Source organism: Amborella trichopoda, chromosome 7 (genome assembly GCF_054954075.1).
Source record: "Amborella trichopoda isolate Santa Cruz 75 chromosome 7, AtrichopodaSantaCruz75HAP2 v2.0, whole genome shotgun sequence".
Classification (NCBI taxonomy): domain Eukaryota; kingdom Viridiplantae; phylum Streptophyta; class Magnoliopsida; order Amborellales; family Amborellaceae; genus Amborella; species Amborella trichopoda.
In genome coordinates this window covers 10,430,998-10,458,967 of record NC_142342.1, presented here as the reverse complement: position 1 = coordinate 10,458,967, position 27,970 = coordinate 10,430,998, and the positions used below count along the sequence as shown (strand labels likewise).

Here is a 27,970-nt window from a genome sequence, read left to right as displayed (position 1 = left end):
GCCCTACCGTATAAAACCGCATAGTACCCAAATAATATAGTTTATATACGGTTGACACCTTAAAATGAAGAAATAAAGTGCACCTCTAAAATTAATCGAACAAAATTGTTTTGACATTGGAAAAATATCTAATTGATCATAGAAATCGGGTTTGGATTGAGATGGTAGAACCTTTGTTTTCATAGCCCAACATCTCAAGTTCCATTCCTATATAACCTTGTCAACAAGAAAAAATAATAATCTAATTGATCATCTCCACATCAAGATGTATAAATGTGGAGAAAGAGAGATTTCGAATCCTAAAAATTGTACATCCTCTTTTTTTTTTTTTTTTTGGAGTACTTCAATAGGGATGACGAGCCCCTGCCTTTTTTTCGAATCGTTAGTGGTTTTTTAATGTATTAAGTGAGAATGGAAGCTTAAACTTTAACTGAAGCACTAATGGTGCTACCACCACGACCCCGACTCATTCTCAAAAAAATTAAAATAAAATAAAAATTGTACATCCTACAACACATATCTAGCCATCCATTTTCAAGATTTTCATGCATTTATAGATTTGCTCGATTTGAATCACTATTGAAATTTCAAATTTTAGAGATAACAATAGATTCTTACACAATCCTACGATTTTCAACACAAAAGTTCCATCTGAATAATAATACCAACAACAACAACAATAATAGTCAACAAGGAGCCCACCATTCATATCATTTATTCCCATTACTCTCTAAAAACTGCTCACTATGACTTACATGTATCACTTCCCAAGGAACACTTCTCGATTAAAGGAAAGGAAAAGAGCACAGCACGCCACAGTGGCAACTCTGTTTGCAAAAGAATACATTAAAGCACTCCACATTACATAGCAAAACAATTGCACTCGTACAAAGAGGCAAGGGCCATTATGCAATAAGGACTTTAGCGCCTATCCGATGCCACCGACTCGGCAGAGAACAAGTACCTCACTCTGGACAGAACCGAATCATGTGTTGGATCATATGGATGGTCCTTCGAGGGAATCTCCAAGATGGCTGGAATTGGCTTGTTGTAACTATCGACCAAGAACCTAATCATATTTGCCACCTGGACCCCAATTTTTCAAGAAAAAAAATGGCGACTGATTACAAACAAATCACATGTCGAAGTTTGAAGTACAGACTTACAATCTGTTTTAGCTAGCAAGGTCTTGCAACATTTGCAGGATTGTTTACATGATTAACTGATAGAAATGATATGGTAACCAGAAATGTCAAATATTAGAAACAGGTAACTCAAGATATTTGCGAGCACCAGGAGGGGGGAGGGAGCAGCCGAAATTATTACCGCCTCCTTGGTATCTCAGAGCAACAATATTTTGATATGTGCTCATACCCATGTGAAGCAAAGTACACAAAATGAATACCAAAAGAGCATGAATACATAGAGTTTCATGCATGCTCAAGTGATGGGAGCACATACTGATGTGAAGCAAAGTACACAAAATTTTATTTAGATCTAGATGTCAGTTTTCTCCCAATAAGCAGCATCTTTGTACTGCAGCTCAATTCAGAACAAATTTACTTTCAGAGTCTCAAAAAACAAGCAAATTCACCCAGCTTGTCTTTTTAGAGCCTTGCATACATGATGTAAATTCTTCAAATCCACTTATTGGAATGTGTATCTCAAACAGTGTGAACAAATTATTGCTCAAACGTTCCTCAATTTGTTGATCAGAACTTGATAATATAAACAAGCTTGACACTGTCTATGCAGGAAAAAAAGTTCTCTTGTTCAAAAAAAAAGGAATACTTGTATAGCAATGAAAAAACTGCTTAAGTTGAAAGCTCCACAATTACTCTAAGATAATATCAGTCACAAAATCTAGTCCTCTGGGATATTGTCATCTCACACAGTTTATCACCTTGGTTTCTGACTTTTTAACTTTAACATGATATGAAAACAGAGATTCTAAGCCATGATTCCATAATAAATCACCATCTGCAAATCGTGTAAGATGCACAAGGAAACACCTTAAGAAGAGAAATTTTGTTTAAGTTCTGCAATTGGCAATTGTAATTTGCTAAAAGATTGGCACAACATGTAATAGACTAAAGCAGTGTCAACAGATCTGTTTGCCTCAGCCAAAGATTGGCACAACATGTAATAGACTAAAGCAGTGTCAACAGATCTGTTTGGCTCAGCCAAACTCTTTGGCTTTGGCCCCAGGACCAAAGCATAGCGAATCCCTGAAATTTGAAAAATATCGGGAAAGATTTTGGAGATATGCCAAACATTTCAAAAAATATGGTAAATGCACAACAAACATTCAAAAATTTTAAAATATGCCTGATATATTCAAATTTTTGGATATATCAAGAATTCTCTTAGAAAGTGTCTACCTAATCAATATGTATTTCAGATTTTTTATTTTTTTTTGAAATACATCCGAAGACGTGTCCTGAATCAGCCAAAGAGCCAAAGTGCTTCCCTTTACCGGCCAAAATGAAGAGCTCTCTAAGTGAATCTGATAGCAGTGGTTTGAACTTTGCAGTACAATGACTCTCTCGCCAACTGGTTTTTCATGCTTGCATCAAGTACATTGAGATTGATTAACACTTTTCTAGAGACAATTTATGTTTGGGTTTTCACTCAGTAGGCTGATATATTTTGAGACGCACTTTGCAAGGATAGTTTTCAGTGGCCTAAAGCAAGCTGACAACGCAATGATCAGCGAACCACAATTTTGGAGATATATCTCACTCAGTATGCTAGGGGCCGTCACTTGGTATGACAGTAAAAGACTCGGTTTGCCAGCGCATGAGCGTGGGTTCAAGACCTGAGAGCGGGCACTTTGTATATAAAAAAGCCAAAGGTTAGGACCATTTCCAGCTTACCCCTCCCGGGACCCTGAGTAGGCGAGACCACCACCAGGTTACGGCCCTTATCTCAATCGACATGCTGATATATTTCGTTTTTGAATTTTTGCAGGGATGGAGAGAGACATGTCCAAGATCTCTGAGAGCAGCCATGTCCGTGCACCTGCATGACCCTCTCATGTAGCCAATGGTGGGGCAGCCATGGTGACAATCCGGAACCCTCATTTTCTTACCTTTTTTCAAGTTTTCTTCCACATGCGACGAAATCTAAGGATCCTTCTATGCATGAGAATGACACAGCATCCCAGGCTCCTGTTGACGAAGATGTGCAAGTTTTGGACTTTCTGCCATTACCTACAAAGCAGCCACATGGGTCGTTTTTCGTCCCTTCTATTCCTACTGTTTTGGATCTAGCAAACCAAGCATATGGTCCCACATCTTCTTCCAAGGCTGATGTTCTTAATGAAGTCCTTTCTTTTTTGAGGATGTTCACTATATATGTATCACTCGAATAAAATTGTACAAAAGTCAGGCACCCCACATTGGGTGCCCAACACAATACCCCGGAGGATTCAAAAAGACTTTACAGTTAGATAGAAGAGACAGAGAATGGATGAGAAAGAACAGAAAGAAGGGGCACCAAAGTTAAGACCCGATGTGGTATTTGATTAGGCCCACTCCTTAGCCAGTAAATCCGCCGCTGTACTGGCTTCTCTATAGATATGCATCCAGGATACCCTGATGCCACTTAAGAGGTGTAAACTAGAAAACGGTTGCGCGGTGCTAGCGGCACTAACGCGCCCTTGCTTCTTTCTACAAAAATGTGATCTAAACGCCATGGCCAGGGTGAGAGATTGAAGGCCAAGGTACTAATATTCTTGGAGTCTCCTTCCACCAGTAGCACGGTATTCCAGGAGTGATCAAACCTGCGAAGGCCCTCCAACAAGGCCAGAGCCTCAGCAAGAGTGGAATCAGTTGTCCCAATGGGTTCTGAAAAAGACAACAGGGTACTTCCATCACTCACCTGTAAAGGCCACCAATGCTTGAGGGACCTGGGTTGCCAAGGGAGCAACCGTCAAAGTTAAACTTAAGGGTGCCGTCTTTTGGTGGTCTCCATAAAGAAGCCCGGGGAGATCGAAGGTGTTGATACATGCAAGAGATTTTGCCAATTAAGTAGAAAATCTATGGCAGAGAAGCCCTTGAAAAGTTTATGATCTATGGCCCATAAGGCTACAAGATACCAAATTTTGTCGAGCAGAGATGCGACTGTGGATCTCTCTCCCCTGAAAATTCTCTCGTTTCTTTCGAGCCAAATGACCCATAAAGTGGCTGTGATTGAGGCTTTCCAAAGTACTCTCCCTGCCTTGGGCCAAAGGGTGAAGAGAAAGGCCTGAAAGAGTTGGGGAATGGATCTGGGGGTGACCCAAGTGCACTCAAAAAGTTGGAGTAGAGCAGTCCACAGGGCACTGGCAAACTCACAGTGTAAGAACAAGTGTGCGTTGGACTCTTTGGCCTCCATGCACATGACGCATCTGTTAGGGCAAGGAACACCTCTTCTCTAGATTTGATCAATGGTAAACACCCTTCTTGGATCGCATTCCAACAAAAGACCTGAATTCTCGGTGATAGGAGAGGGAGCCACATGCTTTGGATCCAAGGGTGAGGGTAGGAGAGGCGGGGTTAAGATTTGAGATGAGTATAAGAAAGAAAGAGGTCACCGAGAAGGTGCTCAAGGCAGCCGGTGCCCAGAAGATCGTATCTTCTCCACAAAGAGGGAGGAAGACAGAGTGAAGCAATCCGGTCAGCGCACTGAAGTCATCGAGCTCATGATCGGCAACAGGCCTTCTGAAGTTGGGCGATCAAGATCTTGTCGCCCCAGTGGTAGTGAAAATTTCTGCCACTGAGGAATGAGCATCACATGCCAGAAGATAGAGATTAGGAAACTATTCCCTGAGTGGGCGGTGGCCTATCCATTTGTCAAGTGAGAACCTCACCGTATTCCCCTCCCTCGGGCAAGAGCGAATGTGTTGCAGGAAGGAATCATGGCATCAAAGAACAGATCTCCAAAAGCCAGAGATAGGCCTAGTAGTTCTGTACTCAGGGATCCATTGGTCATTTCCGTGGTAATAATTAAATTTGATGACCTCCCTCAACAGGTGATTGGGTTGGGTCATGGGTGGCAAAACTCCATCACCACTTGCCCAAGAGGGCTGTCTTGTGAGATTATGAATCCGCACGCCCCCTTGAGGACTTGCCTGAGATTTGGAAAGGCATAATTTAGGCCATGACACCAGGTGATATTTGTGCCCGTGTTCCCCAGCCCAAAAGAATTCCCGCATCAATCGTTCCAACCTTGCAGCCACTGCAGCAGGGATGTGGAATAAGGATATCTGAAAAACTGAAGTATTGGCGAGGGTGGCCTTGATAAGCATGAGCCTATCCACCTTGGATAGAAATCTGCCCTTCCAACCACGAATCTCCAATCGAACTTGTCAATAATGTGACTCCATTGCGAGATTTGAGGCATACAGAAGCAAGGGGGGAGGCCCAGGTAATTCGAGGCCAATTCATTCACAGAACAGCCCATCTATTGCCTAGAGACTGCCTTCGTAGAGGGTCGGTGCAGACCCCCATCATCTTAGACTTGGCGAGATTCACCTTGAACCTGTTGCCATCTCAAAACATTTGAGAAAACACAAAAAGTTGTCAGACTTGGTATTCTGAGGGGTCAAAGAAGACAAAGGTGTCATCTGCATACTGGAGGTCGGAGATTGTTGGGCCATGATTGCTAGATTGGAATCCCCTCAAAAATCCCGCCTGGTAGAACCTTGATATGGACATGATGAAGAACTCAAGCCCATATGGCAAACAAAAAGGGCGCTAAAGGCTCACCCTGGCAAAGACCTCTAGTGGCTGGGAAGTAGCCTTTTGGGTCCCATTTAAAAGCATCAACAAAACAGGGCTAGAGATGCAACCCTTGATCCACCTTCTCTACTTTGGTCCAAACACCAACCAGTCAACATGGTCCTAGACTTTCTCCCAATCCAGTTTAATGATAAGTCCAGGGATCTTGGATATGGAGCTAGAGTGGATATACTCGTGGGATGTGAGAGCTCCATCTAGAATTTGGCGGCCCTTTATGAAGGTCCCCTAGGTGGGGGAAATGACCTAGTTGAGCAGAGTCCTGAGTCTATATGCAAGGACTTTGGAGAGCACTTTATAGGAGCCATTGACTAAGCTGATGGGCCTAAAGTCCTTGAGCTCCTCAGTCCCTTTGATTTTTGGGATAAGGACCAGGAAGGAAGCATTCATGGCTTCGTTAATTACATCTTTAGAGTGGAATTGAGAGTAGAATTCTAAGACAGCATTCCGAATAGTATTCCAAAATGTTTTGAAGAAGGCTATAGGATACCTATCAGGGCCTGGGGCTCGATCAAGGCTAAGATCATTCAAGAGAGTCAAGACCACAAGGATTTCGTCCTTTAAGAAAGCACGTTCCAGCCAAGAAGCTATCTCGGGAGGAAGAGAGCAAAAAGTAAGGTCATGCATGAAAGGTCCCAGCTAGTGAGTACAGTAAAGAGCTTGGAGAAGAAGGTGATAGAGGCCTGTTCTATAAGGTGGGGTTGATCAAGAGTGGAATTGTCAACTTTCATGTGAGAGATGGCATTTTCCTCCTTTTGCAGTTTGTTACCTTATGGAAGTAGCCAATGTTCAAGTCTCCCAACTTCAACCATTTAACTTTGGCTCTCTCGGACCCCAGACATGGCTTGGGTATCTAGGAGGATTTGGGCGGTGGTCCGAAGTGGTTTTAGACAAAACCGTGGAGTGAGAGCCCGAGAAATTTTCATCCCAGTCCAGGGAAATTAGAAAGTGATCAAGCTTGGATAAGGAGGGATTGAGGGAGTGATTTGACCAGGTAAATTGAGCACCTTCAAGAGGTATGTCGACCGGTTGGTTCTAGAAGACAAAGTCCGAGAAGTGGACCATTGCCGATGTGATTGAATGGCTGGAGTTACGGTCATGGGACCATCGGGTGAAACGAGTCTCTTAGCCATAGTTCACCTCTGGGACTGACGCACTCGACTATAAAAGCCGAGAGAGGGGGTTGGACAACTTTGCTCTTCCATCCCTCATGAACATAGTTGTTGGAAACGCCTGGGAATCCGAATTGCTTTAGGAACCAGAATCGTGGAATCGCGGCCGGCTAGACGATTCTTATCTTAGGAATCGTTGTCCGTACAATAGGGATCGCTAGGAACGAGATTCCTAGTTTTTGAGAATCGTGTTTCGACCGAAATAGATCCAAGTTTTATCCGAATATAGAATCAAGATTCCCACTCCCTTGGAATCAACACTCCATGAGTCAAGATTCATTAATATGCGGAATCGAGTTTTCGAAATCTATGGAATCGAGTTTCTGACATATGTGGAACAAAGATATGTTGTTGTTTCGAACCATGATTCTATCATATTTGGAATCAAGTTTTCGAAGTATATGGATGAGAGATCCATGCCAGTTTGAGATCGAGATTTACAATAATATGGACAATGGAATGCATTTGACGACCCCTACCAGGAATCAAGATTTCATTTTCATGAAGAAAAAAGCCACAAGCACATCTTGATCCTTATCAACTTTAGAACCTATATTGGATGTCTCTTATTAGAAGGTTTCCCAAATTTTAAAGTAATTGTGTTGACTATTGAATTTACGTTCATTATATTTGTCTTTGTAAATTGTAATTTTGATTTCATTATTATAAAGACAAAATAGGATTATGTCTATGCCATGGTTTTACTTTTAAATGTATGTGTCGTATTCAAGGTTTCAAAAAACGGTCCGCTCGACACCTAGGCGCGCCCGCCTTTGCGGCCTGAAAAAAAAAACCGCCCGCCTCAACTCAGGCGGCCCTACACGGGCGGTTGTACTTTGGTGGGCGCCTAGGCGGGCTAGGAGAGCACCCAGTGCCCAGTTCTGGGCGGGTGCTCAAGGCCGAAGGCGTTTTTCAATTTTTAAATTCCCCCAAAAGGGCAAAAGGGGTCATTTTGACCCCCAAGTTTGTATAAAAATGTTATGGGGTTTATTTTTGAACCCCCAAAGTGAAAAAAAAGAAAGAAACCCTCAATCTCTAAGCTTATTGCACCAAGGGCGCCCGCCTAGGCTTTGGGCGCCAGGCAGGCCGCCTAGGGGCCGCCCAACATTTTTTGAAACCTTGGTTGTATTTACGAGTTATATGTTAAATTTAAAGCAAAGGCTATCCAGGTTGGCACAAGTAAGAAGTGAGTTTCCTTGGTTATGAAAAACGGCTTCCATTGAGATTCCTTAACGGAAATGCGGAATCAGGTTTCAGAACCGGAAACGCAAGGTCTGTAGAGAGATTCCGGTAACTATTCTCATGAAATTGAAGTCCCCACCAACACACCAGATGGGAAGAATTGAGGAGGCTGCAGATTGTAGCTCTGCCTAGAAAGAAGGCCTAAGATTGTCGAGGTTGGGACCATAAATCGCCGTACATTTCCATTTTCTAAACCATCTGAAAGTTTAGAGAGAGCCATTGTGACAATGTGGGGTGAAGTGTGGGGTCCCAAAGGACCCATATGCTTCCCGATGCCCCTAAGTTTTCTTAAGTTTATGGCCATGTACACCGAAATAATTGACGTTGTTTATAGCTGAATTTTTCTCATTGTTTTGATCATCAAAAGTTTCTCTCATTTTAAAGTTAATCAAGTGATTTATAAATATGCAAAAGCTTCCTACGTCATAAGTAATATCAGCCCTTGCATTCTAGAGCCCCTCCGTACCTTCATCATAGGACAAAATTAAGTCCCTAAAAGGTCTGCTTGTGTGACCCGGGCACCAAGGGTCAACCACTGTCACTTTGCACTTATTTGTTGTAACTTTGAGTCTACTAATATTTCATGTCATCAACAGTTGATTATGTAAAGTTTAGAGTTGGCTTATGTTTATGACAATTGTATTTGCAATCCATATATAAGTGTACGTGCTAAGTGGTGTAGTTTGCTTCTATATGAGCAATGTGATTGTTTTTATGAATTGGGGACTCCATAGAGTTGTAATTCTTTCATTTTCAGTGATAATTGTGTCTTTATATGTTCAAAAAATTGTGGTTGTAACAGTACGAGTTGTTGAAACTTGCATGTGAAAGTATTTGTAAAACTTTTAAGTTAAGTAACAAGTACAAGTGTTGTATAAAGAGCATCCTAGACTCTATATCACCTTCAGTCCCCAAATATGGTTGAAGGTAAACATATTTGAGAGAATGGTTGAAGATAAACATTGTGCAATTATAGATGATCATCTTTATTAAACTTGTGCTGCAAGATGGAAGCATGTGTTATTGGGATATTTTCTTGAAGGGCGACTGAGGTTCATGTACATGAAAATGACGCTCATGAAAATCTGGCAAATTCAATCAGATCTAGAGATCATCTCTCTTAGCAATGGTTTTCGGATTTTTCGATTAAAAATGGAAAAGGAAAGTGGATATTGCAATGTCGGGAGGACCATGGTTTGTTAATAAGAAGTGTCTTGTCCTTCAAAAATGGATTCCAAACGAATTGCTGTCAAGAAAAGAGATTAACACGTTTCTGGTTTGGAATATGTTTCCTGATCTCAAGAAGTATCAGGAGGACCATGGTTTGTTAACAAGAAGTGTCTTGTCCTTCAGAAATGGATTCCAAACGAATTACAGTCAAGAAAAGAGATTAACGCATTTCTGGTTTGGAATATGTACATGTTGTAAGGCGAAATCATATAACCCCATTTTGTATACGGGTCACAAGATGTACGGGGAAAGTTTATAACCCCATTTTGTATACGCTCCCTTAAACCATTCTTTTTTACCAGGAGTCTCTCCTGGAATAACCTTGTACCCCCCTTCTTCACAGCAATACAAAGTTAACAGTTATCAAAAAAAAATTATGTTTCCTGATCTCCCACTTCTATGCTAGGAACCAGAAATTCTCTTTAAAATGGCCACATTGATTGGGTAGCCATTCTCTACGGACAAGCCAACCCCTTTGAAATCTAGACCTAAAGAAAGAGTTTGTGTTGCATTGGATGCCAATGTTGACTGCCCGGAAGAGATTTTGTTGAATTTGAACAAGAGATTTCTTGAGCAAGAATTATATGAGTTCATCCTGATCGTGTTCTACAAGTGCAGGCTATGGTGTCCTAAAGGCAAACTCTGCAGAAAGTCTACTTTTACTAACAGAGGTAATAAGCCATAGGTCAAGGTACAAGAGACGTTGCAGCCGAAGTCCTCAAACGACGAAGAAGTTTGGAGGGTGTGGAAGGGAGGACAAGACTCGTTCTTCAGAAAGAAAAATACTGATGTTAAAGGAGGGAGATTTGACGTCTTAGCTGACTTAGGTGATGGTGGTGAGGTGCAAGATGCTTCGAACAAGGAGGGCACGAATGATCGGGACAAACTCGAACCCCTTCACCAGGAATCTGACGTGGCAGGAGACTCTTTGTCTGAGCCACCAAATGCAATAGTGAACGTGGATCATGTTTCGAAACTTGACAATTCTGATGAGTATGGCATCTCATCTACAACTTTGATGGATTGCATGAAGGATGATAAGGCACCCTTATTCTCTCCGCTGGATGGTCGTGTGTACAATGATGGGCCTTGAATCCTATCTCACTGTTGAATGACGGAAAGGTTCTACAAACAGAAGCTGGATTGTCAACTTCCCAGTTGTGATGGATGATAGCACGTTGATTTCGTCAAGGTTCCATAATCTGATGGATTTTCATGACAAATTGACCGTGGTTTCTATTCAGGATGTTACAACTGTGCAAAAGCACTCAAATTTTTAATCTTCTCCTAATCGGCTGATCCTAAGCTTTCTATTGTCTCCTTGGATTGTATGGAAATAGCTGCTATTTCACGAAGCTGTGCTTCGAGTGGACTAGCAGATCCTGGGCAGGAAGGTAGGGAAGATCCTGGTGAAGAATCAGCAGATTATGGCAGTATTGGCTGTGATTATAAGCACTTTTGAGTAATGAATCAGCTAATATCTCAAGAGATAAAAGCAGAGAGTCTACGGCTGGAAAGGCTTTCGTGGAAATGAATATTTTGCATGGAACTGTGTCAGTTTTAGCAGCGAAAGAGAGAATGAAATTTTGTTGGTTTATGGAAGTGATCTTTTGCTAACTTTCGGCCAGCAAGAATACTGTGGAATGAAGGATAAAAATTCATTAGGGTGTAGCAGTGATATGGCGGACGAAACTTCATTGATTTCAGGTGCTCAAAACAAAATGGCAATGTTAACCGGGGTTCGAAATCCCCTGTGTACAAGAATGAGGGGAGTACAAAGCTCACATGTGCTGCTGCTAAGAATGCAGTGCATGGACCTGCTACTGACCAGGCTTGGTCCTCATCCATGGCGGTAGAAAATAAAATGCAGAAGAGGCAGCCGCATTTCTGTTGAAAGAACACTGCCTTCCAAAAAATATATCTCATGTTGTGCAACAGGCCGTTGAAGGTACAGTGCCTTCCAAAAATATATCTTATGCTGTGCAATAGGAGGGGTGCTCTTCACTCAGGTAAGTCTACTTTCTATTAATCCTTTTTCTGTCTATCACATCATGGATTACTAGAGGAATAAATACAGCTGGATAGTTATCAGATATAAAAAATCTTATCTTAGATCATGATGCTGGATTATGTTTTTTTTTTTGCGTGAAACAAATGAGGGTACAATCAGCAAGTAATTGGTCTCAAAAGATTGGATTCTATAATTCTTATGTGGTAAACGAAATGGATGGTAAAACTAGAATCATGCTGGCATGGAATCCAAATATTTATACTCTTAATATTATTAATGTTCAAGAACAAGTTATAACCACAGAGGTCCTTCGACCTAGTATTGGGGATTCTTTTATTATTATAGGTGTTTATGGTAAAAACTCCATATCAGAGAGGGAACTTTTATGGGACTAGGAGATGCATGGTTCTGAGAAGGTGGGCGGCAGAAGTGAGATCAGCACCGATGCAGAAAGTTTTGCAAAAATGCTAGTTAATTGTGCTCTGGTTGATATGGGCTCCTCTTCAGGGTAGTTTTCATGGTCTAATAGCAGTGTGGGGCCACGGTGTAGCCACGAGCGCCTTGACAGGGCATTGGCTAATGTTGAATAGCTAATGGCAATGCTGAAGATGAAAGTGGAACTCATGCCTAAAAGGGACTTCTGATCATTCTCCTATTCTGATATCTACTTCTTTTCTTCCTCCTTCAGGCCCTAAAGCCCTCAAGTATTTTGTCATGTGGCATGAGATCCCGGACTTCTTGGATCTTATCAAGCCATCTTGGAACGAGCGAGTTGGAGGTAAGTGAAGCAGTATAAAATTTACCGGCAAACAACACCATCAAAATTAACTGCGTTTAAGAGAGAGAAATAAAAATCGTGAAGGAAATCACAATAAGAAAGAACAAAACACACGGATACGAGAATTCCTACATGGGCTCATAAACACAAGAGAAAAACACCCACAAAGGGATCTCTCTCTCTCCGAAGAAAACTTTATTTCATAAAATTCAATCTCCCCATTACAATGTACGTGTAACACTTTTATAGAAGGGTTCTATTCCAAAAACCTTCTAAAAGATAAACTCTCTTCCTTATCTAAAACCACTCTAATAAAGCTAATTACTACCTCCTCTACAATGCACGCCCTCTTTTCATTTACTTCTAAAACAACTCACTTCTAAAATATCTCATTTCTTTTAATAGATGTACTATATCTTTGGTCTACGTTTTTCTCCCTTTACAATAAGATAACACCTTCTATGCAAGTTAATCCTAAACTTCTTTTCTTCTTCACCAAGAGATAATGACTTCCTTGGTAAACCATCAAGAGATATGGAAAATATATCAATCTGATACTTACTAAAAAAGGACAGACCTACTAAAAATATTACAGACCTATTAAAAATATGGTTTAACTTTCTTAAAGAAATTGGACCTTATTTTCTAAAAACCTTCTAAAAAAATGGATTTAATCAAACTAAACCTAAAGATTCTATTTCTAACAATTAACCTTAATAAATGATAAAAAAAACTACCCACATCTCCAAAAATAAAATTAATAAAAATAAAAATAAAATTTATAGCAACCAGATTTTGATCTGCATCAATATGCCTATGTAGTTTGCTTCAAAACTTAAAAGGCTTCGCGGGGACATCATCAAGTGGAATAAAAACTAAATCAGTCAATGCTGATGTTATGGTCAAACAAAATCAGGAAAGGCTATCAGTTTTGCGTGACTTGATTAGTAATAGCCCAAGTGCTTCACCAGAAGAAGCATAGCTTTCTACCAAATTACAATAGCTACTGGCCCAGGAGGCGAGTTTGTGGAGACAGAAATCAAGGGAAACTTGGCTAAAGGAGGGGGATATAAACACAAGATTCTTTCATGTGTCCACCATAATCAAGAGGAGGAGTGACAGGATTCTTAATCTAAGGGATTCAAATGGGAATCATATTTCTAAACCATTGAAACCCACATGAGTTCTTATTTTCAGCTCTGTCGGCCACTGATGCTCAAGATTGTACTTTATTGGGGTCATCAGCTGGTGATTTCTTTCTAGGGGTACGCGTTTCACAAGAACATTACATTGAACACAAGAAAATTTCTCTGGAAGAAATTAGTGAATGCATGCTGGACATGAAATGTGTATGTGTGCTGGGCCCTGATGAGCTTGGCGTAGAGCTTTATAAATATAGTTGGCATGTCATCAACTATGATCTTTTGAATTCTCTTAAGGGTTACTTTAGGAGAGGTAAGTTTCTGAAGGAGGTTATTCCACCTTTATCTGTCTGATCCCTAAAGTGACTTGCCCCACCACTGTGAAAGATTTCATACCTATTGGACTATGCAATTATTTTTATAAAATCATCAGTAAGATAGTTTGCCAACAGGTTGAGGAAGTTACTTGATGACCTCATTCATCCTTGGTCAAGCAACATTCATTAAAGGGAGATTGACCACTGATAACATTCACATGGACATAAAACATCAGTCAAACCAAAAATGCACCTACAATTGGACATCAGCAGTGCATATGATCAGTTTTCTTGAAGCTTTATATTGGACAAACTTCATGCACTGAGATTTTTGGCAATGTTTACAACTTGGGTTCAACACTGTATCTCCACCACATCCTTCTCCATTCTTCATAACGGCGTGCCTGTGGGATATTTCAAAGGGGATTACATCAGGGTGATTCACTATCCTCATATTTATTCATTTATTTATTGTAATGGATTATCTTAGCAAGAAGTTGAATGCAGCAATTGCAACAAACGCTCTTCCTACTGTCTTCCCATCTGAATGCAACTATGGGGTTTTTTTTTTTTTTGATAATGTTAACATGATGCAACTATGGGGTTAACCAACTTCTTTATGCAGATGATGCCTTTATTTTATGTGAGTCCTCAATACAAGCAATTTCATTTATCAGACATATTATTGAGGACTTTTGTACAGCAACTGGCCAGAAGCTTGACCATAGTAAAAGCAAGGCAATTTTCTTTGGGGTTAATGCAGGTATGAAAGCTAAGGTGCAGGATATTCTTCAGTTTGGGATTCGTGATCTTCTTGTCAAGATTCTGGATCTTCCTTTATTTCATGGACCTTTATCATTCACATTGTCATAGCCTAATAGGGAAAATAATGATTAATAGATTGCAAAACAATGTGATATGGTTAGTTGGTGATGGGAAATTAATAGATTATTGGGCCAACCTGTGGTTATCAGGGAGATCTTTATGGGAAAAATATGGTTCTGATATACATAAGGTGCTGGGCAATCTCGTTAAGTTTAAGGTGTTTGATTAACTGGAGAGCTCACCTCAAAGGTGGTCTCTCCCATCCCCAACTTCTGACCCACTTATTCGCACTTGAGAGAAGGTACACCCTCATGTGCTACCCATTCACCCGCTTAGGGATCAGTTGGTTTGGATCCACTCCTCTACTGGTTCCTTCTCTGTGACAGATGCCTAGGAATTAGGCAGTTTGCTCCAGTGCACCAGCTTTTAAGGCCCTTTGGTACACCTTCCCATCCAAGAGCTAAGTGGTTCACCTGGCTCGCTCTGTACTCCTGTCTGCCTACGACTACCCTGCTCCCATCAAGGGGTCTGCCTTTGGCCTTCACATGCCATTTGCCTCCAGGAGGAGGAGACTAATCACATCATTTATGCAGTTCTCTTTTTCGCAGGTACTTTGGAGGTCTATCCTTTGGAGATTCGGCAAAACCATACCTCTTGAGGAATCCACAACGGCGATGCCGGCCAAGTGGATTAAATTTCGATTTAAATCCACTGGTATGAATAATGTTTGGTTATCCTTTTCCTCTATTACTATCTGGTGTCTGTGGACAGAACGTAACTTATGTTGGCATGAGGGGAAAAGGACTTCCAGGCAGCAACTTCTGCAGCGGATTATTCACTTCATCAGCTCGCTAGCAAAAGCACAGGATTAGGCTCTCCATCACTAAGAGATTAGCATCACCATGAACGCTCCCCTACCTTAATCCAAGAGGTATGGTCACCTCCTTCTACAGGTCATTTCAAGCTCAACATAGACAGATCTTCCATCCAAAATCCTGGTGTGGGGGTATTATCAGAAACAACGTAGGAGGATTTATTGCAACTTCTGCAGCCCCCATAGGCTAGAGCTTGAATAATATTGCCAAATTCCATGCCCTGAGCCTAGGCATCTCTCTGGCGAAGGAGCTCAACTGTAGAACCCTTATCATTGAAAGTAACTCCCAACTACTTGTTGAGTCCTCAAGTCAGCGATGTAAGCTACCTTTGAAGATTTGCATAGTATCAGCTAACTGCAAGGCTAAACTTATCTCATTCGCAGATGACCAATGGCGGATTTCACACATTTTCAGAAGCCAACATGGTTGCTGACTGCCTGGGCGAAAACCATGGAAGAAGCAACGGTGTGGCGTGCTCAGACCCCAAATTGTTTAGCTACTTTACTCTTACACATTGTTGCTAATGTTCTCCTCGAAAGGGCCATAAATGATTATACTTGTAATAGCTTTCCCTTTATTAATAAAGCGGGTAGGGGCTCATCATCCCCACTGATTCACCCAAAAAAAGAAAAGCTATCTACTTTTCAGGGATGCTTAAGAGAAAATTTATTTGCTGTGTACTGATTTTGTAGTTGCAAAGGAATCAAAATGTACACATGCACTACAAGAATACACAAGTTGACGGGTCTGCTGCAACAGAGGATGTTGACAGTGCACCTACCTTTCCCTCGTGTGATAGCTATGGTATGTTCTATTCATTTATTTGTTTATAAATACCACAGTATAGTTTTCATAATGGAGACTTGAAGCAGGGATATTGAGACGATGCAAAACTTCTTGAAACTTTTTTGCCTTCTTGATATGACAGAGTTTAGAGAATGTAACCATCTGGAAATGGGAGGCTCAAGGCCCACTGTGGACTTGTGCACACACAAACAAAGAACAGACCAAAAAGCACCCTGAAGATTATACCACCACAAAAGAATGGAGCACAATCAGCATTATTCCCTGTGAACCAATTCACATTAAATTACCAAAGAAACTAATAACTCAGACTGAATGCATGTTATGCGAAAGATACTTACATATTGGCTTATCAATACAATAGCAATGTCTTCGCTTGTGGTGAACTCTTTAAATGCATCCTCAATTGCTTTCACGGTAGTTTCTGAAATACATGCAAAATTTTATAAGGGAAGCAATAACAAAAGGGGGAAAGATTCACTGCAAAGAATGATAACTAAAATCCAATCAGATCTAATCATGGGGCTGGCCAATTGAAATGAGTACAATTTTCCAAACACTCAATATTGTCGATCATAATCATTTTTGTGTTTGGCATTGAATTAAGCCAACTGTGATACCAGACACCACAAGGCTAAGTTACTTCTGCAACCATAAGGCTCCTTGCATAATCAAGGGAGTTCGCGAATTTTCGTAAGACTCATCAAGTTATGCAAGTTAAATTTACAGCTAGGGAATCCAAATTACTAGCCAGTTTCCAAGTGTTATAGGGGTACTTGGGTTTTTTAAATAAAAGAATGCAAGAAATGGTGACTATTCTTTTGGAGTCCAATGTTATTTTTTGTACCATCCTTTTTAAGGAATCCTCTTTATCTTGCCACTTTGTAGCTTATTTCTTTGGACCACTACCAGAAGAAAGATATTAAAATGGAAAAACATCCTTATCTGTTAAACAATGTTTCTTGAAAGTTGTTTGCAAAACTCCATAAAACAGGACCTAGGAATTCTTGATTGTTTCTTTTACAATTCTCTCCAGGTTTTTTACCAGATTAACAAACTCATGAGTTTTTAATCATCCAAGCAATTGCCAACAAAAACAATACGTGACTGTGGGGTCTTGTTTTATAGTTTTGCCTCTGTAATATCTTTGCTTCCTACAAATTATTACAGATAAAGGAAAGAGAAACTCAGCACTATGAATTTGAATGAAGCCTAACCGACAGAGCTAATAAGCAGTATAAATTCCAAGTAATAGTAGAATGATGCAACAGCACTCGGTAAAACTTCATGAACCATTTCTACAAGCTGGGAATACATATGGCTCTTAGAGTAGATGTTAGTAATCTTTGCTCATAATCTTCTTCCTTCATTGATCTACCCCCTTTTCCTAGTGTTACAAATTGTTACAAACTTTCACAGTGAGACAGCAATAAACCTTTCTTTAGTGAGAGGGCAACAAACCTGGATGCACTATGACTACAGCCTCTGCACATTGCACACATCAATGTGGACATGTGTCCTAGAGCTCTTAGAAGAGGTTACAAAAATGTGGACGTGCCCTAGAGCTCTTAGAAGAGGTTTACAAAAGCAAGAAATATCCTATGGGAGGAGAGAACAAGACACAAAGAGGACTTAGGGTGCTACTTACTGTTTGAGTGGGTTGTGAAACCTGCAATCCAGCTCATGTAGGTAAAGCAAGATAAGGTATCCAAACAGCACGGATTTATTTGGATAAAAAGGCATTGTGTTTTGAGTGAGCCAAGATACATTTACCATTCAATGATGTTTGACAACGGTTTGGTTCATAGGGCATGAGTTTTAATTGACATACGATCCTTGATAGCATGCAACCCTGACTTTTATTACTACGAGCTTCACCAGATCATGCCAGTCAGCAGCAAATCCCATATTGTTGGACAACAAATCAGCCATAATAAATCCATTGTGCCACTTTGACAACCTAATCAGATCTGTTACCAGCGAGAACACCTTTACAGCCACCAGCATGAAACTTCATGTATAAGATACCATATATATGAAGCCTCAAGTGCCTTGAAAATTTATTGGATATTGACAAATTGGAAATTATTAATGTATGAGATTTCCAATTATCATATGGTGTTCACTACAATATTTTAGCTGCCTCAAGAAACTTTGAAGCTTAAACAACATTAAGAGCAACTAATTCATGAAGATCATTTGGTTTAGGCAATAAAACTCTACCCCCCTCAAACCTCTTTTGGTAACTGACTAGTCAACTTGACTCAAGTAGTTTCCTCCTCAAACACTGGATTCTGAACTACGCATGTTTCCAATACTCAATCCATGTCTATATAAAGAAAAGAGAAATCAGAAAGTAAATACTTCAACCCGCTTTGAATTGGATGTTCAATCCAAATTTTCTTTCCTCACCTAAGTGGGGAAAATGACTAAATTGTCCATACCCAAGGTTAGTTTCTTGCATCATTACTAAAATGTGGATAGTTTCTCTCCTCAAACACTACAACTCAGGTGCTTGGGCCCTAAGCTGCCAAATGTTTGCCTACACTGTCAAGCTATGTAACTTGGACATGCGTCTCCAAGGTTCTGGGCATGCATCAAGACACAAAGTACACGTTACACTCTGACACTTTAGAAACTTTGAAACTTCTGTTTCAACTCTTTTGTTGAAATTTTACCGTGAATGCCTTAATGTCAATTAAAAGTCTCATTTTCAATCCCCTCTAAACGATGCATGGACTATAGATGCGTTATGCCTGAATGCTGAATTTTGGATTGATGTTTTTTACGCACGTATCTGTCGCAGATGCCGATACTCGCATTTGCATCGTTGTAAAATTGCCACCTAGAGAGGCACTTGGAGTTAGGTTGGCCAAGCAGTCCACCTGGGCATACATGGGGCATAATCTCACTACCCAGCCTCTTGGCGGCCCTACTAAATCGCATTACCTACACCCTACATTTAAGCCCACTGGGCTGGATCATTGTTCAAAAAAGTGAACTGCCCAGCGCCTAGGCAGTCCAAAAGGCCTGGGCGGATCGCCCAGGCCTAGGCAGCCAAACTGGGCGGTGGTCCCTGGGCGGCCACCTAGGCGGTACGGAATCCACCTAGGCGGCCGCCCAGAGGCGGAAATTTTGTTTTTTTTTTTTTTTGTTTCATTTTTTTCAAAGATATAAAAGTTAAGAATGATGGCTTTTAGGTTCATTTGAACCCTAAACCCACCAGAACCACTTTTAGAGTAACAGAAACCTCAAAAAAACTGCATTTCATTGGATTGAATCATCGAAGTGTTTCTCAAAGTTTGGAGTTCAAGCTACCAAAGTAAGTGCATTTTTTAGATTGCTTGTTTTATTTTGAGATGTCTTCTTCAAGAGTTAGTCGGAGTGGAGATCCGGGTTGGAAATACGGATACAATCCGAATCCAAATGACAAAAATTGCATTAGATGCAATTTTTGTGAAAAAGATACAAAAGGAGGCATAAACCGGTTTAAGAAACACCTTGCCGATATTAAGAGGGATGTTGCCCTTGTAAAAATATTCCTGAAGCTATCAAGGAGGAGATTAAGCAATTTTTAAGTTATGGAAAACAAAAACAAGAACAAAATCCTTGTCATAGATCTATTTTTGCTACTCCTAAAAAAGTGATCCGGGTTGGAAGTATGGGTACAACCCACAACCAAATGATAAAAATTGTATAAGGTGTAATTTTTGTGAAAAAGATACCAATGGGGGTATTAGCCGATTCAAAAAACACCTTGCTGGTGTTAGAGATAATGTTGCTTCTTGTACAAAGGTTCCTGAAGCAGTTCGAGATGAGATTAGACATCTTCTGAATTTTGAAGAATAAAAAAAGGATGAAAATAAGCCTTGTTCTATGGAAGTATCTTCTCCAGTTTCTAGTCGGAGTGGTGATCCGGGTTGGAAGTATGGTTATAACCCGAATCCAAGTGATAAAAATCAAATTAAATGTAATTAATGTGGAAATGATACTAATGAGGGCATTTACCGGTTTAAAAAACACCTTGTCGATATTACGGGGGATATTGCCCCGTGTAAAAATATTCCTGAGGCTACCAAAGAGGAAATTATATAATATTTGAGTTCCAAGAAGCACAAATAAAAGGGTAGAGCAGCCAAGACTCCTAGGGCCTCATCTGCACAGACTGCACATACTAGTAAGAGGAAGGTAGAAGAAGAGGAGTAGGAAGAGGAAGATTTAGAAGAAACAAAGGAGGACGAGCATTATATTGAAGAGGGAGATGACTCTGATGATGACAGTCTTGACTCTGATGCATATGATGAGGCTTATTGATATTCCTTCTGATGATGATGATGATGATGATGATGATGATGATGATGATGATGACGACGACTGAAGACTCTTGCATCTTGGTGCTGAGTGTTGAGTCATGAGCGTTGATTTATGTTAGACTGTATATTTTCTAAATTTCTGTTGCGTTGAGTGTTGACTTTATATCCTACACTTGTATGGTTTTACTGTTTACTGTTTTAACAATATGGATTATCAAAATTCTCTTCTCGACTTCTATCTTTTTGTTCTTGTATTTTTCAACTTGGAATATGGTATATTGGGATTTTTACTTTTTTTTCAACTGGGTAGCCGCCAGGTTTTGGGCAGCCTCCTAGGCACTAGGCGGCCTGGACCCCCCAGGCCACCTAGGAACCGCCTAGCGCTTTTTGATACACTCGGCTGGATATCCAGGCACCTAGCATTCCATCACATGGATTTGTATCTTCTGTAGACACTCAGAGAACAAGACATTTTATTAAAACCAGCACAAAGGTGAAATTAGCCATCTTTAAACAAACTGAAATCATATGGCTTCAAAGTATGCATTTTATTTCCCAAGAAGCATTAAAGCCATAAATAAGCCCCTATCCTCATGTAAAACCATAAAAGCCAAAAACGAATACCAAACAAACTGGAAATGCAGCAAATAAGATGAATAAGATTTCTAGAAAGATGTATTCTATGTTATAAACTTTCCAAGAGCGTTTAATTATACAAAGGAGCAAGGAAACTAAGACAAAGAAGTTATTGCAAATTGTAACATTCTAACAAGAGCATAAAAAAACTTATATCCCATAGGAGCACGGGCGTACTTGAGTCCACAATAAGGTAATTTGTCTTTCGACGTAGATCAACATTCCCCACTCCGGCCAGCAAAAAGCCAGTTATCGTATCCTACATTTCATACAACAGTAGTATTTAAAAGATAGGAACTTAACCATTAGGATCTTCACAAAAAACTAATTCCACTTACACAGTCAACCATGTTTCCAAATAAAATTCAGATAGTCCAACAACGATAACATGCATCAAGCATTAGGTTCATTAGATTCAAACTAAAACATAAATATCATGAAAAGAAAGGCTCCCCAACAACAATTATATAAGCCAGCATAGCTTCTAATGTGAGAAATCTGGACATACAGGAGGAACACTTTTACTACATGTAAAACATTGGTGGGCAGTTTTGCAGTCATATCAGATCCATGCTTTCATTCAAGACATAACTATTAACCAGAGATTTATAACCGTATTCGTAGTGGATTAGATAAGAAATGGACGTCAATAAAAGGGATTACAACAAAAATTTATTGTTACAGGAAATACAATGTTAATAATGCCTCAAAATCATGTTAAAGCAATTTAGTTTGGCTAGGAAGGAGAAATGCTTAGGGCTTCAACTACTTGGGGTAAAGACTTCATGTTGATTGATATAAAACAATGCAAAATATGGATAACACAAAGAAAGTTATGGAAAGATTACTAATAAATTTCCTAAAATAGAGACTATTAAAGGAACTGAACCCAACTCTACAATAAGGTATGTATAAGAACATCCTGCAAATAGATACCGATATAGAGACTAAAGGAAAATCTTACATTATTATGATACCGATAATCCTTATGTTCAGTATTGAGATCCTAGATACAGATCATGCCACATCACACTTATACACACACAAACAAATCATAATAGATTTTACTATAACATCAAGAAGTCGCAATTATCCTTTCCAAGGGCTGCGATAGCAGGAAAGTTTAACATCAACTCTAAGTTTTTATTATACGCTACCAGAGAGGTCTTGGACAGTAGTTCTGAAATATATAGCATGTCAATCTCAGATGCTTAGAATTGATGACAAGATAGTTTATCATGAAAACAAAAGCATATGAAGGACATTAAAATTACAACACTTAAATTAGAAAAGTGGTTGTTGGTCAGGACCAAAATGTGACTCTCGTGTCCTCCGACGTCTCATATCTTGTTTAGAAAACCCAGGTTCCAAGACGAGAGAGCCAATCTATTGGGAAGGTCACAACTACCAAGTATGTAAAGAATTCAAAAAGTTAAAAGGTTAAATGTTCCTTTGTTCAGGTGGAGAAGTCCAACTTGGAAACATTGAGCAAAATGATAATAAACAAGATGTGGCCGCCAAAACAACTCATTCCTTGTGAGTTTCTTTTCTTAACTATCTCGTTAAGTAATATATTGTCACCCGTTTTTTTCCCGGGAAGGAGGGGGGGGGAGGGGGGCGAAAAAAAAAAAAATCAAGAACCCTAATCGGCAAAGACATGGTGACTATAAAGAACCTAGGTCTAACAAAGAAAGGCCCAATCTTTGGTTACAAGAACATGTCAATTAAAAAATTTCATGCTACAAACCATTGACAGTCATGTAAATGCCATAACAACTCATTCCTTGTGAGTTTTTTTTCTTAACTATCTCGTTAAGTAATATAACCCTTTTTTTTCCAAGGGGGGGGGGGGGAGGGGGGGGGTGACGAACAAAAAAAAAAATCAAGAACCCTAATCGGCAAAGACATGGTGACAATGAAGAACCTAGGTCTAACAAAGAAAGGTCGAATCTTTGGTTACAAGAACATGTCAATTAAAATATTTCATGCTACAAACCACAGACAGTCATGTAAACAGCATACGTGTTCAAGGGATCAAGCAAGTCAGGAAACTAATAGTCACCAAAAGCAATAGAAGTTTCCATCCCAAGACAGAATTACATGATATGGCATGTCTAGATAACTATTGCCAAGTGGTCAAAATCCATTCACTATAAACATGAATTGAGACCTTGAAGTAGTCTTACCATGACATTGAGAGTAAAATGGGGACAATCTGTAGATGATTTCTTTATTGGACGGTTCACGTCTTCTATAATTCATTTGTCATGTTGAAAACGAATTTCATTACATGGATGTAGCACCTTAAAATAGGAATATGGACATGTATGAGTACTTCATTTTGATAGGGAAAGGGTAAAACAATGAACTCACAAAGTGGAGTGTCCAGAGAAAGAGTGCGGCTAAGACATGGAATGCATAGATGACATGAAATTCTCATTCCATTGCGTATCGAGTTTGGCAGAGTGAATGATACATAGGAACCCCAAAAAGAACAAAGGAGAACATGCTAGACAACAACACAGGCACGTAATATGCATATTGAACGTCTCAGTTAAAAGAGAAAAAAAAAGAAATGAAATTTGAATGGATAGAAGGTAAACTGATTGCTCGTTCAGATGATCACAACAACTATGTATTTTATATATAAAATTTGACCGGTATGTGAAGATCACTACAGATTAAGCAAATTGCCAAAACGACCAAAACTGTGTACCTCATCAGCAATCATGGCAATAAGTGCTGAGCTTTTAGTAGGAATCGGAATTTTGTTCGCCATTTTTTATGTCGTCTACTATTTGCCCAGGAAAATGCAGGATCAATCCCTAAGTAATAAGACATTTTCTGTTAAACATTTATAAAGAGTACTTAGACATGGTCATCAAAATTCAAAACAAATATAAAAGAATATCCAATGCAACTTCATAAGGACCAACATACAGTGTCTCACACTATATGCAAAAATACCTAGACTTTATAAGCCAAGAACATTCAACAAAACCCAGATTCTTTTTTTTTCCAGGAAAATATAGAAATTTCCATATTAGATCGAGTACAAAATACACCAATCATATCCTCATTAATGGGCAATGTCTTTAAACCCCATCCAGGAAGAATTATTCCAATTTTCAGATTTATGGAAAAATTTTACCTATCAAGCTTCAAAACCCATCTCAGAATGATAAGAGCAGAACCACAAAAGCCCAAATTTTGGAGAGAAAAAAAAAAGAAGTTACAATTTACAAATGTAATATTTAATGCAGAGTTGCGGACTATGCCAATTTGATTAGTATGATCAGTGAAAAATATGATCTAAATATGAGAGAGAAAAGCTATGAAGATGGCAAATAAGCGAACAATTCATAAAGGATAATTATTCTATAGAAAATATGATATACAAAATACACCAAATTTCAGTGAAAACACTTGCAAACACGATTTGAAATATGTGACTTCCAAAAGAACATAACAAAAATGATCTGTTTAAGAATAGACAATAAGGTGACCTAATAAAATTAAAAATAAGATATTGAAAGGCTATCAATGCCCTACCTAGATATTGCGCGATGATCAAATCAAAAAGTGATCTACCAGACTTTAAGAGGAAGAAAGGAAAAGGAAAAGAGGGATTTCAAACCAATTAGGTACTGAAGAGAACTCTAAGAATTCAATAAGGCAATAATAAATTTAGGAGAAGCACAAACAGGTGGGCAGAGAGAGAGAGAGAGTATTACCTCTTACAACCGTGGGAATCGTAGACGTAGACACTGAAACGCGACGAGAGAGAGACTTCCTATGAGACGGTTAAAAGAAGAACACATATAAAATGATCCCGCGGGAGCATGCGGTACTTGAGGCAAAAGTTAAAGGAAGAACGCGCATAAAATGATCTGCGAGAGCATGCGGTACTCGAGGCGAAAACATTCAAATCGAGCGTCTCCACCTTGCCTGTTATGGGTGCGAAAAAAACAAAAAAATTAAAGTCGTAGAAAGTGAATTTTGTATTACATGGGAAAAGTTTATATAGAGCCGAGGCTCTAAAAATTAAATTAGATCCTACTTCCAAACTTTCAATGGAAGAGGTTGTTTTGATGCCCAAATATCATCAAATTGATCATCTTGACATCAAGATGCTTGGAAATAAAGAAAAAGTGGATTTCAAATTTTAGAAATAGTGTATCTTGTAACATATTTTTGGACTATCAATTTTCAAGTTTTTCTAGATCAGCTCGATGTACATTTTTTTTAAAGCTTTAAATTTTATAACTAAGGGTGAAAATATAATTTAATGCTATTGCAAAATTTTCCTATACTAAAATCATATTTGTTGATACTATTTGAAGTTGGGCTCTAATTTGATTGTTTAGAGCCTCGGCTCTTTACAAACTGCTCCATCTATCTTATATTTATATTAAGTATTTACGTATCTATAAGAATTGTACTATTTGATAAGATTTACACTATTTTTTAAGTTTTAAAATTTATAGTTGGCTTTGGAAATTGATTTTAGAAGCCATTATAAAGATTTCCAATTCCCAATATGCTTTATTTTATGGGAGAGGATTTAAAGTGATGCTTTATTTTGTTTTCAAAAAGTATAGGCCTTTATAGGAATTTCATCGCTCTTTTTTTTTTATATTTCCCTACATTTTGATGTCATGATATCAATTAGAAGGTGTTTCTAACTTTGGAACATCTTTTCTATTTGATTTTATGGGGTGCTTTACTTGTAGTAGCGAGATGTACGTGCTCTGCATGTGTTTCATAGAAGCACAAGGCATATAAAAAAGTGTAATAAAAAAAAATCTGAAACCATCGAAAAAATCAAATATTATGCTTCCCAAAATGAGATGTTATGATGTTGATATTAAGAAATAAAGGGCAATTAGCATATAAAATTCAAATGTCATGCCCCTAAAATGAGATATCTAGATATTCCATAAACATTTATATTACTACAGGAAAATTACAAAAACCTCCCAAAAATACACTATTTACTCAACTTACCCCACCTAAATTTTTCTCACACTTTTTTCCCCTCAACAAGCTTTCCTCGCAAGAAACCCCCCCAAAGCAAAAAGTTGTAGTTCTTGGGACAGAAATGCCCTTACCGTACAATAAAAATTCAATTGGCGGTCCCAAGTTACCTATTGCTGGAGCGAAGAACAACAATGCCGGACCGCCTTGAAATGACTGTCGGATCGCAATAGCCACTGCCTGAGCAAGATCAAACAATGCCGGAGCATGCTGCCACACTGATGGAGCGATGTGTGAGCGACGTACTAAACCGCCTGATTGAAGTGGCTTACTGCCGGAGGGGCTGATCTAACTGCCGAAGCGCTCTAGCTCCAAAAGCTTGTGTGGCTGAGCGTGTTTCTATACTGCCGGAGTACGTGGGAAAAGCTTCAAGTGCGTAGAGAAGGGGTATGAAGACAAAAGGGGTATTTTGGATTTTTACTCTTTTTTTTGGGTTGGGGGGTTTTTGCGAAGATAATTTCTTGAAGAGAAAAAGATGAAAGAGAAAAATCAGAAGGGGGCAGATTGAGTGAATAGTATATTCTGGGACGGTTTTGTAATTTTCCCTAGTACTTATACCAAAATTTATCCACAACAATCTAGAAACTTAGACATTTAGATATAAACAGAGAGAGTTCAATATGACAAAAATAAATATTGATTAGTTCAATTGTAAGCCGCTCTGGTGTTGTTGTGTTTTGCTTGCTTTCTATGATGGCATGCAAATTTTGAGTTTCAATCTGTCAAGAAAGGTTTGATTGTATGATCTCTCTTTCCTATAGTATCATAAAAGGCACAAAAAACATTGTGATGACAATTATAGATTTTGAAAATCCTAAATTTGCTTGAAAATCATATTTTTGAATTTTAAAAATAAAAAATTGCAAAAAACAAGTGTGCCAACAATTATTTTTACCAAAAAAACAAATCTCCCAACAATTTCATATTTTGAAATGTAAAATTTATTTGAAAATTGATTTTTTGAATTTTTAAAATCCAAAAATTGCATTTAGCATCCTAACAATTTCATATTTTGAAAAAAAGTGTCCCAGCAATTTTTTATTTTGAAAAAAATACATTTATTTCAAAATTAAAATTTTGGATTTTAAAAATCCAAAAAAAAATTTAAAAAAATTAATGCCCTAACAACTATATTTACCCAAAGAAAGCATCCCATAACTTTTGGATTTTGAAAATCTAAAATTTATTTAAAATTTTTTTAAATGTTTAAATTCCAAAATTGCATTTTAGCATCCCAATAATTTTGGCATTTGAACATCTAAAATTTATTTTGGAAATTGAATTTTTGAATTTTCAAAATCAAAAATTGAATTTTAGCATCCTGATCATATTTTAAAATCCAAATTTTACTTTGCTATTAAAATTCGGATTTTTAGAATTTGAAAATTGCATTCTCCCACTGGATCATGTACTTCTTTTAAAAGGATTTTTTAGGAAAGAGGCTGAGTTTGTGGTGGTAACATCCCACACCCAGTTTACCACATCGTGGTATCCATTCCTGCTGCAGACACCCCCAATTAGCACATTCGAAATATAACTCCCTAATTAGTTTCAACCACCTTATTTATAAAAAGAGAATGACCTTGTGAGACCCCAATTAGCACATTCAAAATATAACTCCCTAATTAGTTTCAACCACCTTATTTATAAAAAGAGAAATGACATTGTGAGACCCTCTCACATCCATGTGTGTAGGATCCCAAAGGATCGCCATTAAATTTGGCACCGATCTCTAGAAAAGTCATATCTCACACCCATGTAATAACTTTTCTAGATGTCTATGTCAAATTTAATGGTGATCCTTTGGG

General features: G+C 38.8%; 1 protein-coding gene across 4 annotated transcripts; it reads right to left on the bottom strand.

The window, feature by feature from the left end:
- Nucleotides 1–630: 630 nt before the first annotated feature.
- On the bottom strand, nt 631–24,904 carry LOC18444057 (vacuolar ATPase subunit F family protein). 4 transcript variants are annotated; one of them, XM_011628730.3, is made up of 5 exons: nt 24,678–24,904; nt 23,842–23,950; nt 21,303–21,384; nt 16,518–16,600; nt 631–1,086 (listed from the first exon to the last, which is right to left on the bottom strand). In XM_011628730.3, the coding sequence occupies exons 2-5, from the start codon at nt 23,902–23,904 to the stop codon at nt 922–924; spliced, it is 393 nt and encodes a 130-aa protein (XP_011627032.1). In that variant the 5' UTR covers nt 23,905–23,950; nt 24,678–24,904; the 3' UTR covers nt 631–921. The 4 variants fall into 4 exon arrangements, with proteins under 4 accessions (XP_011627032.1, XP_088728265.1, XP_006854297.1 ...); XM_088872139.1 differs by having other exon boundaries at nt 23,842–23,969; nt 24,860–24,904; XM_006854235.4 differs by having other exon boundaries at nt 24,860–24,904.
- Between the last annotated feature and the right edge of the window lie 3,066 nt (nt 24,905–27,970).